Source organism: Tursiops truncatus, chromosome 12, assembly GCF_011762595.2.
Source record: "Tursiops truncatus isolate mTurTru1 chromosome 12, mTurTru1.mat.Y, whole genome shotgun sequence".
Lineage (NCBI taxonomy): Eukaryota > Metazoa > Chordata > Mammalia > Artiodactyla > Delphinidae > Tursiops > Tursiops truncatus.
The window spans coordinates 40,273,923-40,285,935 of NC_047045.1; the positions used below are offsets into that span (position 1 = coordinate 40,273,923).

The 12,013-nt window shown below is 37.9% G+C and overlaps 1 protein-coding gene across 7 annotated transcripts in view; it reads left to right on the forward strand.

The window, feature by feature from the left end:
* FIG4 (FIG4 phosphoinositide 5-phosphatase) overlaps window positions 1-12,013 on the forward strand; it is a 130,595-nt gene that overhangs the window by 21,562 nt on the left and 97,020 nt on the right. For all 7 annotated transcript variants that reach the window (XM_019929572.3, XM_073789498.1, XM_019929568.3 and 4 more), the window contains exons 2-4: window positions 2,310-2,408; window positions 4,173-4,296; window positions 10,502-10,658. In XM_019929572.3, the coding sequence (XP_019785131.1) occupies window positions 2,310-2,408; window positions 4,173-4,296; window positions 10,502-10,658 (380 nt within the window). The remainder of the gene's footprint in view (window positions 1-2,309; window positions 2,409-4,172; window positions 4,297-10,501; window positions 10,659-12,013) is intronic.

Below are 12,013 nucleotides of genomic sequence, written 5' to 3' on the forward strand. Positions count from 1 at the left end.
TAGACTAGAATTTAAAACCACAGGGGTTAGGGGGTTAGCCCCAGACTCCTGAGCTGTTTATATTTAGGTGAAGGGGGCAGACCTGCTCCAAACAAATTTGGACAAGGTGCTCAGAGGAAGTGCTAAATTCAGATATAAGCAAATGTTCTTTGGCGGGGGCAGGCGGGAGGGGGTGGGTGTCACGTGCCCTATCTTGGCTCAGTACATCAGGTCCTGTCTGGAGGTCCTTCAAGGCCAAACTCAGCATCAGGACAATACCAGCCTCTCTGGCTAGCTTGCTCTGACCCTCCCCAAATGAGTGAAGTGCCCTTCCCATGTTGTCATCACGTCCAGTTCAGACGTCTATTACAGCACGCTGTTGTTCATGGTTGTTAATTTGCATGCTCATCTCTCCTGAGGACAAAGACAGATTACTAATAGATTTGTGCATTTTCCCACTCTGGTTCCATTCTGGTGTTGCATATGCTTTTTTCCCTCCGGGGTATCTCTTCTTTCCTCTCTTTTGGGGATCTTTTTCTCAAATACAATGGCATAGGCTCGCTGACATCTTAAAAAGTAAAGCAAAGAAAAGGAAGTAACACTCATTGAGTGCCTTCTTTGTATTGAACACTATTCACTGTGTTAGGTGTTTTATGAGCATCTTCTCCTTTGATCTTGTTCCTCTAACAAACTCGCCAAGCTTCTTCCCCTTTCAGGTCTTTGCACTTGCTGTTTCCTTTCCTGGGAACTGTTTTTCCTCAAGTCCTCAAGAAGGTGGCTCCCTTTTCTGCTAACAAACATGTATAGTTTACAAACCATTCTTCTGAGGTTGATTTTATTAGGCTGGTGACCCTGTTCTCCTCTCAGGGGTGGGTAGGGTCTCAGGGAGGAATTCGCTGAGGTCATCCCGAGAACGTTGGACTTATTCCCTCTCACTGTGTCCTTGCCCTTCTAGCTGCTTCCCCAGTGCATCCTGGTCACTGGATGTCTCGAATTAGTTTACTAATTTTTATTATAATTGCTCTATTTCTACCTCATGATAATTGGTACCGTCATCCAGACTCTACCTCTCCCTAGGAGATGAGGGATTCAGTATTTTGGTTAGCTTTCCCCTTAAGTCTGGGCTAAGCCATCATCTTTTAACACAGAGTTTTGTTATTTATAATCTGGAAGTCTAGGTCAGATCTTTATAAACAGATATATACTTAATAATTTAAAAATCCATCTATTTCTACAGATTTAGCATTAAAACAATATAACCAAGTGCTTATATTCTGTTGTACATATCTTCTGTTATAAATTCTTACTTTAAAAAATCTTCCCCATCCTTTGAGGCTTAATTCAAGTCTTAACTCCTCTGACGTTTTCTGCATCTGTAGTACCCAACATTAATCTTTCCTGCTCTGAGATCCTGTGGTCTACATACTTCAGTTTGGCCATTAATCTAGAGAATCTTATTTGTTATTTAATTGCTTTGTGTATCTGTATCTATGTGACTTATGAGATGGTTAGATGCCAGTTGATGGTAGCAAGGTGTTCTCAGTTTTTGCAGTGTTGAAAAAGTGTCACTTCAAAGGACTTTTTTGAAGCAATATATCTTTAATTTATTTTTCCTAATGGAGTTTTACTTACTTTCTTAAACACAATTCAAAACTTATTCATCTGGTTTAGCATTTTCTTTGAAGCATTTTCTTTGAATATAGGATGATTATTTTTCTGTATTTTTACACACACTCCAAGGAAGTGTGTCAGAAAAGAAAGAATATTAATTATTTCCTGTAGCTTATCTATAAAAAGCCATTTGGGAAAGTACACTCATTTTAATCTTTTATAGGACTTAGGGGTGGATTTTTATAGTTATATTAAAGTCATTTTTAGTCTTCTACAGAAAATTTGTAAAGATTTATTTGATTAAAATATCAATATTTGATATTGATTTATATCAATTAGCTATAATTGTGTAAGCATTCCTAATTATGTGTTGAGCTTTCTAATTCTTACCAGAGCTGCTGCTTCCTGGTAAAGTTTAAACATGAGTCTCCAATCAGGTTAATCTCTGTATAATATAATTAAATTCATCTGGCCTGGTTACTGGGTACATTTTAAATATCAGACTGATGCTTATCATGACACCACTACGAATATTTCAATTTTAAAGTTGACCTTTTAGAATCAGCCTTTCTTTAATCTGCCAGTTATACTTAACAGAAATATTTCTTTTAAAAAGTAACCTGACTTTACTGTATTTAATTAAAAAAATTGAAGTGACTATAAAATGTGTATAAGGCAAACTGCCTTAAAAAACTAATGACATTTCTTTTTATTTATAGAGATACTTTCTAGTTGGGAGCAATCATGCAGAAACAAAATATCGTGTTTTGAAAATTGATAGAACAGAACCAAAAGATTTGGTAATAATTGATGATAGGGTAAGTATCTTGAAAACCTGAATACAAACAGAAACTTGTACTTGTTGTTTACAGGATATGAAATATCCTTACAGCTTCTAGTGACATATACTTTTTTTTTATCATACATCTAAAAATTATAATTTTTCATGGTTGGCTAGAATTTGAATCTTTTATCTGGTTTCTGGAAATTACTGATGTCGGAAAGTATGCCAGAATTACACTTTGTCCCTCATTTTGATTTGTTTTACAAAGTAAACTCTTTGGGTAAGATAATGAATATATTTTCTTAAAGGAGTTCCATTTTAAGGATTCAATATAATTCTTAGTATTTCATCCGCCAAAGAGATTATTTATTACTCTGCTTTAATATGAAGCTACTTGAAGTCACAAAGGACTGGTAGGGTCTCTTCTGATCACTTGCTGGAGAAATGTTAAGCTATTCTTATCCAGATGTTATATTATCCAGAGTTGGAAATACAGACTTAATTCAGGTGGCTCAAAAATATGAGGCTTTTAGTCAAAAGGGAAATACAATAAGGTGGAATTGACCAGTTAATTTTAACTCTCAAATGAGAGCACCTAACTGACCCTTTGTATTGAGGTTCCTGTCTGTGAATATTTCTGAATCCATGTAGATGCCTGGTTTTTCAAATATGTTAGTAGCTACAGTTTGGAAGCCATTTTACATAAGCTCTTTGCAAAGCTATTTTCTATGTTATAATAATTTTAGATAAATTGTATTTTGTGACTTCCTGTACTCCTGGGTGTCGTGGTTCCTATCCCATCCCCAACACACACACCATCTGGGAGTTTTTATTAATATAATGTAATGATTCTTGGCTTTCTTTGTGGGTAGGAGTGGTTGATCAGGGATCTCTTTGAGAATCTAAGGAAAGCTATGGGCCTTCTCATAAAAATGCACATATGCACGTTTAACCAAAACTTTGCATACAATTTTAAGGGGTTTATAGATTTCTTGAAACTTGTCTGTGGGTACCTTAAATCTCTGAATCTCTGTCCAGAAGATAAGGTTTTGATACACCTTTTTAGTACAGCAGCCTGGGATCCAGGAACCACCCTTAACTGCTAACGTTAAAGAATTTGTTGGCTTTAATAAAAAGAAACGAAATTGAGTTATTTGTAGTGAGGTGGATAGACCTAGAGACTGTCATACAGAGTGAAGTCAGTCAGAAAGAGAAAAACAAATACCGTATGCTAACACATATATATGTGGAATCTAAAAAAAAAAAAAAAAAAACGGTTCTGAAGAACCTAGGGCAGGACAGGAATAAAGACGCAGAGGTAGAGAATGGACTTGAAGACACGGGGAGGGGGAAGGGTAAACTGGGACGAAGTGAGAGAGTGGCATGGACATATATACACTACCAAACGTAAAATAGATAGCTAGTGGGAAGCAGCCGCATAGCACAGGGAGATCAGCTCGGTGCTTTGCGACCACCTACAGGGGTGGGACAGGGAGGATGGGACAGAGACGCAAGACGGAGGAGATATGGGGATATATGTATATGTATAGTTGATTCACTTTGTTATAAAGCAGGAACTAACACACCATTGTAAAGCAATTATACTCGAATAAAGATGTTAAAAAAAAAAGAATTTGTTGGCTTTTTTAAATTGTACCTTAGTCCTGCACTATTATGTATACTTCTCTGAAATAGCTAATGATGTAAAGTTGTAGGCAACTTCTAATTTTCAGGGGTAACTAAATAATGAACCTAAAAAGCGAGCACAACCTTACAGATTAAATTTGCTTATTTCTAGCATGTATATACTCAGCAAGAAGTGCGAGAACTTCTTGGCCGCTTGGATCTAGGAAATAGGACAAAGATGGGACAGAAAGGATCATCTGGGTTATTTCGAGCTGTTTCAGCTTTTGGTGTTGTAGGTAAGAAACATGCATCCCTCTTACTACCTCTTTTTTTTTTTTTTTTTTCCTACATAGACTCCTTGAAGATAGTTTGCAAGGCTTATATTTATATAGGTTTATAAATATGACCCATCCTCTGTGGCTTTGGTTGTTTAAAACTGAATTATCTATCAGCCAAGTATCAAACAGCCTTTATATAGCATCTGCTATGTGCTTAGGACTGTGTTCAGTTTTGTGTGGGATAGGAACAAATGTAGCGATGGTGTGGACCTTTAAGGAGTCTGTCTTGTCAAGGAATGAAAAAGTAAAAATTGGCTTGGACTGTAAACATCAGCTGGAAAAACAGATACAGGTAAAACCAGCTTTTAAATTAAGAGGAATCTCTCCCAAGGACATGCTACAGTGTAAAGTGTCATAACCCCTTTCTCTGAATGACAACTGCTTTCTTACTCACTGAGAAACTTTGTTCTCTAAAATCACAGACTATCAGAAACTTTGCTCTTTAAAATTGTGTCAGTAAGAGAAAACATGCCCCTCTTGCCTGTATGAGCTAAGTCATTTTGACACAGAGAAGCAGCCTCGATTGACAACTCATGCAGAGTTTCAGATAAGGGGTTTCTGGACACAACAGTCTACAGCTCTGCTAACTTTGCTGCTTTCAAAGAAATGAGACCACGAGTCTGCTTCACAATCTAGACTTGATGTTTATCTCTTTACATACAGTCTTGCTTTGGTTTGAGTCTCTTTGTTTAAATTTTACCTAATCGTGTCCCCAAATCCTATAATAACGCCTATATTTATTCATGAACAAATATAGAAATGGCCTTGGCCTTTAAGTAGTCTGTGGTCTGGCTTGTGGGGCATTTGTGAGATGCCTCACAGTTCTTCTGGTGTGTTGTCCTTAGTGGGTCAGTAAACCTGTCTTTGCTCTACCATGGGTTTGTCCCGGGGAGTCTTAAGATGATTGGACTAGGATGGGGGACAAAACCCAGTGCATATGAAAACAACTCCAGGATTGGAATTAAGAGCCCAGCTGTGTAGTCAAAGGTAAATGGTATTGGAGATTACATAAGAGGTAGACTTTTTGGACCTGGAATGACAAGGAAAGATTTCCTGAAGATGATGAGACTCAGGCTGGACCCTGGAGGAGAAGCAAGATTTGGATGGATGTGGGGAAGGGAGGAGAGAGCTCCAGTAGGGGCAACAGCAGAGGTGCGGGCATGAAGATGCCCATGGGTCCTGGGATGCTGGCAAGTAGTTGGGTGAGGCCAGGTCACTGGGACCTTGGAAGCCAAGCAGAGGGCAGTTGTATCTCAGCTTCCCTGTTGGCAGAGCCTTATTTTGAGTCTTTTTTTTTTTTTTAACACTTACAAAATTATCTCTCTGCTTCTTAAACCTACTGGACTGTATGCAATATTGACTGAGTGATTGGTGTCTATAGATGCTAACAAAATTAATATGGTCTGAACTATGTTATATAGTTTCATATTCTCATGTTCATTTTTTTGATTAGTACTTTCTCTTTGGTGACCCTATATTTGTTGAGACTTTGATCATTCATGTTCCGCCGTATTTGCAGTTCATTTTTCTCCGTGTGCTCTCATAGCCCTTCAATGTGTAATCCATTTAGGTGCATTTTGTGCCTTAGGCAGCTGCCAGGGAAAGTTGAGAGTGGTAGGTGTGATTGATTTCCTCTCCATAGGACTGGCCCCTTCTCTGTACATTCTGCTCAGTCTTGACAAATCCCTTGAGGTTTCATGTTTAATGGGTACCTGTTTGTGGGCGTGTGCATGTCGGTGTATGTCAAGTGAGTTCATATGTTTAAATTTCATACATTCCATATGTGTTAAATTCCACTTTAAGTGTTACTTATATGTTAAAAAAAAACTTGTAAGTAAAATGTGTCTCAAATACAGTAGGCTTAATTAGTTACTTAATAGGTTAAATTCATTCCTTTAAATGCTGATACTTTATTACAGCTTTTTAAAATGGAAATTTCCTAAAGTGTATGTAATATTGAATGCCTCATTAGCCAGGGTTAATTATTCAAAATTGAACCTTCCTTGATGATTAAGTATAACGAATTGAAGATCAGGTATTGACCTATGTTTAAAAATAGCTGCCCTCGGGTGTTCTGGAGTTGTATTGGGCAGTTTGCCTTTACACTAAGTGCCCTCTAGATGCTGTACTGTGTTGTTGTAATGGTACTTTCATCATTCTTCATTGTTCTGGGCATATTTGCTTTTAGCAATATTCCTTGCCTCATTTTATTTTATTTTATTTTGAATTTTATTTTATTTATTTTTATACAGCAGGTTCTTATTAGTTATCTATTTTATACATATTAGTGTACATATGTCAATCCCAGTCTCCCAATTCATCCTTGCCTCATTTTAAATCTGTTGATAACTAAGCTTATAAAACCAAAGCTTTATTTTAATCAATTGATGACCAAGTTTATAACCAGATACTCATTTTATACACAAGTATTAGTTAATAAACTTTGGGTAAGGGCTGAAGGTGTCTCCATGTTTCTCTTAGGTGGCATTCTTAGGTATTGTGGTAGCAATTTCTCTCGCAATTTGAGGCCTCTTTGAGACTGTCCTTGGATGGTGAAGTCACTAAAAGACTAACCTACCAGTAGAGTGACACAGTAATGTACTAAGTAAGCATTTGTTATTTTCAGGGCAGTGCACTTTATGTATTCCAGTTCAACCATGTAAATAAAGCTTAGAATCTTTAAGAGTAAATAGGGAGTAAATAAAAGGCTATGATTTGTCTAGTACTGCCTTAGAAATAATGAGGGCTACTGAAATAGCAAAACACAAAATGCTTATCTTTGAAAAATGTATAGTCTGGTTGTCAAAATAATACATGTGTGAAAGGACTAGAGTGGTTGTCTTCTGTGACTGAAATATTTTCTCTCAACTTTTTCAGCATGCCTAATTTGTGAATAGCACTTTGGCTGGGATGTTTTGGACTGTTATCGTGGTTAATTTAATTCACAATCTATAAGAATCTAGAGCAGTGCTTCTCAACTATCTGTAGTAAAGGACCAACCAGTTTTTTCCAGAAATGTGTCACAGACCAACACAGGATCCTACTGTGCATAGCTTGTCTTCAGCTTGGGCCACATGTGATTCATCACATAAGTTCAGTAATACCCAAACTAGTCTTGCCTGTTCAAGGCAAGTTCATTGATCATGAACTCAGATGTTTCTAAACCCTTACTTTCAATTCGTTTACTTGTCTTTTCATGGGCTGGTACCGAAAGCACAGGGACCATTACTGGTCCCCAGACATGGATTGATCCTGTCCTATAGCTACCTTGCCCATTTCTGACCTGCTCCATTGTTATTTGGCAGCCAGCAGGAGGCTTGGGAGACCACGGGATGGGATCATGAGCATCCCTCACATAGTTGTTTTATCTGGTCCTGGGGCACGCAGATGGAGTCGGTGGCTGGTGGCCTGTAGTCCTTACTACTCTCAGCTCTGGGACCATCCAGCCCCTTTTGATATATGTCTTTTTTCTGCGTGTGTCACCTGTCAGAAGATACTCTTGTAAGCTGCTAGTACAATGTGTCATTATAGCAGACTAAGTGATGGACTCAGTTGTTCTTTAAAGCAACACCCTTAGAAATAGATTGCAGATCCAAGATACAGGGAAAACAACAATAAAGTGTGAGCCTCAGACTAGTAAGGGAACAGTAGATTTGGTGTTAGAGAGTCACTTTGGTTCCTTGTGGTTTTTGATACTTCTCTGCCAGAGTGCTGTTTTCCCTGAAGGCTTTTTTTTTTTTTTTTTTTTTTTTTTTGCGGTATGCGGGCCTCTCACTGTTGTGGCCGCTCCCCCCATTGCGGAGCACAGGCTCTGGACGCGCAGGCTTAGCGGCCATGGCTCACGGGCCCAGCCGCTTCGAAGCATGTGGGATCTTCCCGGACCGGGGCACGAACCCGTGTCCCCTGCATCGGCAGGCGGACTCTCAACCACTGCGCCACCAGGGAAGCCCCCTGAAGGCTTTTAAGATAGTGACTAGCTGACACGGTGACCTCCCAGCAGGATACTGCCCTCTTCCCTGTTGGTGGGCTTGTGGGTCCTCTCCAGCCACCAGAACTCCACACCACTCCATCCTCTCACACTGTCCTTTTTTATTTACTTTGCTTGGTTTCCAACTCAAATGACACAGCCGCCTTTACTCAGAGAGAGAGAAATCACTTTTGCGTGATGACTGTCATCTAGGCATCTGGGAAACACTCAGGGAAATTGGTCTGGGATCAGAAGTATGTAGAATGAAGATGAAAAAACTTGTTCTGTTTTTCAGTATGTTAAAACGATGAATAGGCTGACTCTTGACAGAGGTCTATGCCAAGCTAAAGCCTTTTAATTGTTGGTTATATTTGATAGGAACCTTTTAAAAAGGAGTGACGTTTCCAACTGGTAGTAAAAAGGAAAAAGAAAATAATCTCATAATATGCTGAAAGCATTTTATGCTGGTAGAAAATATTCTTTTGTGCAGTATATTTACTTCATCAAAATTATGAAGGGACACGTAGGATGAAATAGAGCTGAAAACATAAAATTAAAATTCAGTTGGAATGCAGGTTGGAAGAAATTATTATAGAGAGGTTTTTTTTCTATAAAAAGTAAATATATAGCAAGAACAAAGGGGAAACTCATTCATCTTGGGAATATTTATTATTTAAAACCAATTAGATTCTCTTTTTTGGGTGTTTTTATGCTGCTCCCAAGCCCCTTAATTTTGTAGGTTTTAGCCTTCTAAAAGGATAACTGCTTCCTAACTTTTAATGAGGTTGACATTAGCTTTTTCTCCTATCTTAAATCCTTTAGCTTTAGTCAGGGAATTTTTAGCTAGTCTCCAAGGGGAGGTGGGGAGGAGCATAAACGAACATTTTTTAAAAATGTGCTTTGTGGATCTCTCAAATATAAGTATTTTTCATGGTTTTAATAGAAGTAGCCAGGTTCATAAAATCCATGAGGTGTCTTTTATATATTTTGGCTCATTTATGTTAATATGTTCAATTACTGATTTTCTTTTTTGTCAGTTAAGAATAACAAGACACAGACAATGAGTATTTGCCAAATCTAGAGCAGCCATTTATAGCACCAAGATCCTAGCTCAGGCTTTATAGAGTGTAACAGAGAGAGAGAGAGAAAGAGAGTGAGTACACCCACACATGCACATAAGAAAGTTAGTTTTGAAAAATGGTTACGCTATATATAAGATCCTTGGTTGAGTTTTTCTTTCAGTGCTTTGAATATGTTATCCCACAGCCCTCTGGCCTCTACTGTTTCTGATGGGCAGTCAGCTGTAAGTGACCGTATCTGACTCACTCTGTCAGTGAGTGGGGGTGATGGGATCCAGTATTTGTGCTGGGGTAAAGCCTCCACTCTGCAAGTAGGACTGGGTAGAAGAAAGGAGCCCCCACTTTCAGATGTGCTTGCCTGGAATAAAGCGTCTGCAGCACAGAGCTGGAAGGAATGGGAAATGCTGGTGCCCTGCACCTCCTGAGCAGAAACCAAGGCTCTAGACTGAGAGCTGGGGAGGGAGGAAGGGGTACTGTCTTTTTTGGCAACACCTGCCGGGAGTAGATATTCTGTCCCACTGAATTGGGAGAAGGGTGTAGAAGGGAAACAAATGATGTTTCGTATGTCACAGACTTCCTGTTCTTTCCAAGATCTAGTAGATTTTCTTGAATAAATGTTTCTCCACTTGCTGTATGCCATTAGGAGAATTTCCAGAAACTTTCAATGTTTTGTTTTGTTTTTATAATTTTTACCAGTTGTGGTTGTTTCACTGGGGAGAGGCTCTGCTGAGCTCCTGACGTAACCAGTTCAGAAGTGTTCCCCTCCCTCTCCCCCCAACCAACCAAGAGAGTTAGTTTTAACTCCCAAAGCAAAAGTTCTGGGAGCCAGAACATTTTTAACCAAGACTGTGCGGTAACTAGTGTGTTGCTGAGAACTTAGTGCTACTGAACATTAATACATATGGTCTTTCTTTAATCAGGTTGTTTAGAGCAATATTTTTAAGTGAGATAAATATTTCTAGAGAATCATTCTAAGACAACCGAAAATTTGTATGGCTGTAAATCATAGAAATAATAAAGTAGGAAATGTGTCAAAAGTCTTTTGCCTTTTAAACATGTATCTAAAAGCATTACTAAGTTTAGGAAATGTATTTATCTTTCTTTTTTTGTTGTGTAGGCTTTGTCAGGTTTTTAGAAGGCTATTATATTGTGTTAATAACCAAAAGGAGGAAGATGGCAGATATTGGAGGTCATGCAATATATAAGATTGAAGATACAAATATGATCTATATACCCAATGATTCTGTACGTATTACTCATCCTGATGAAGCTAGGTATGTACTGGTGGTAACTGCTATTTTTTTACCTGGTAGACCAATTAGAAAATAAAACATAGTCAAAAGATTATAAATGTTATGTTAAAATGTAAAATACTGGCTCAGAATGCTACAGCTTTTGTTCAAGTGCTATTAAAAACCCTCCATTAAAACAATGGATTTGGGCAAGAATCAACAATGGCTCCTAAAACCATTAGGTGAGAGGTTATTATTGAGGAACAGATATTCACTCAGTCTCCACATACCATACTCCATAACTATCTTTATTATTTACAAAGAGAAAAAAATGGCAAACATACTCACCAAATGATCAAATTCAGCATCAACAATAATGAGACAAAACTGACATTATTTACCTCTTAACGTGAAGCAATGAGAAGGACGCCCACTACCTGTGTAGTTTTCTTACTAAAAATATTTAACTTAAATCTAAGCATGAGGAAATAATCAGATAAATCCATATTGTGGGACTTTCTGTAAGACACTGGCCTGGACCCTCCAAAAATGTCAATGTCGTGCAACACAAGAAGAGCCAGAGAGTTGTTCTAGAGTTTAGAATAGACATGACAAAGTGCAACACTTGAATTTCTGTTAGATCCAGGATTAAAACATGTGCGTGCATGCTCATGTACACGTGCGTGCGCGCACACACACACACAGCTATAAAGGACTGTACTGGAACGGTTTGTATATGGACTATATACTAGGGGATATTGGATCAGTATTAAATGTTGGGTGTATAATGATATTGTGGTTACTCAGGAGATTGTCCTTGTTCATAATAGATATAAAATAAAATATTTAGGACTGAGGTTTCATCATGTCTGCTACTTACTGTAAATGGTTTAGAAAAATAAAATGTACATGTATATTTAAAGAGAGAGAATGTATGTGTGTATAAATGTATAATGAGAAATGTTCAACAGTGAATTCAGGTGAAGGATATACTGCTGTTTATTACACTATTTTTTCCCCCAATTTTTCTATGGATTTGAAACCTTTAAAAAGTTTTGGGGGGAAATTACTGGAACCTTGGGCATGTGGGGAAAGGCTATTAATAAATTAATAAAATGATAGAGAAAAGACTAGAATTGGTTTATTTTAATATTATAAAGGTTAAAATGGAACAAAGTTAGGTATGCTTATAAGTTTTTAGGGAAGGTAACAGTTTAGGTTTTAATTTCACTCAGTACTTTCATGGTGTTGTTCTAGATACATGAACTGGAATTTAAAGGTGGTGTGGCTCTCTTGTTTAAGACCCTCTTAGATAGTGGTTTTCTGGACCTTTGTGGCATTGTCTTTGGTATTTGGAAGTGGAGTATTTAAAACATAATTTGTTTACACAGGGGTAA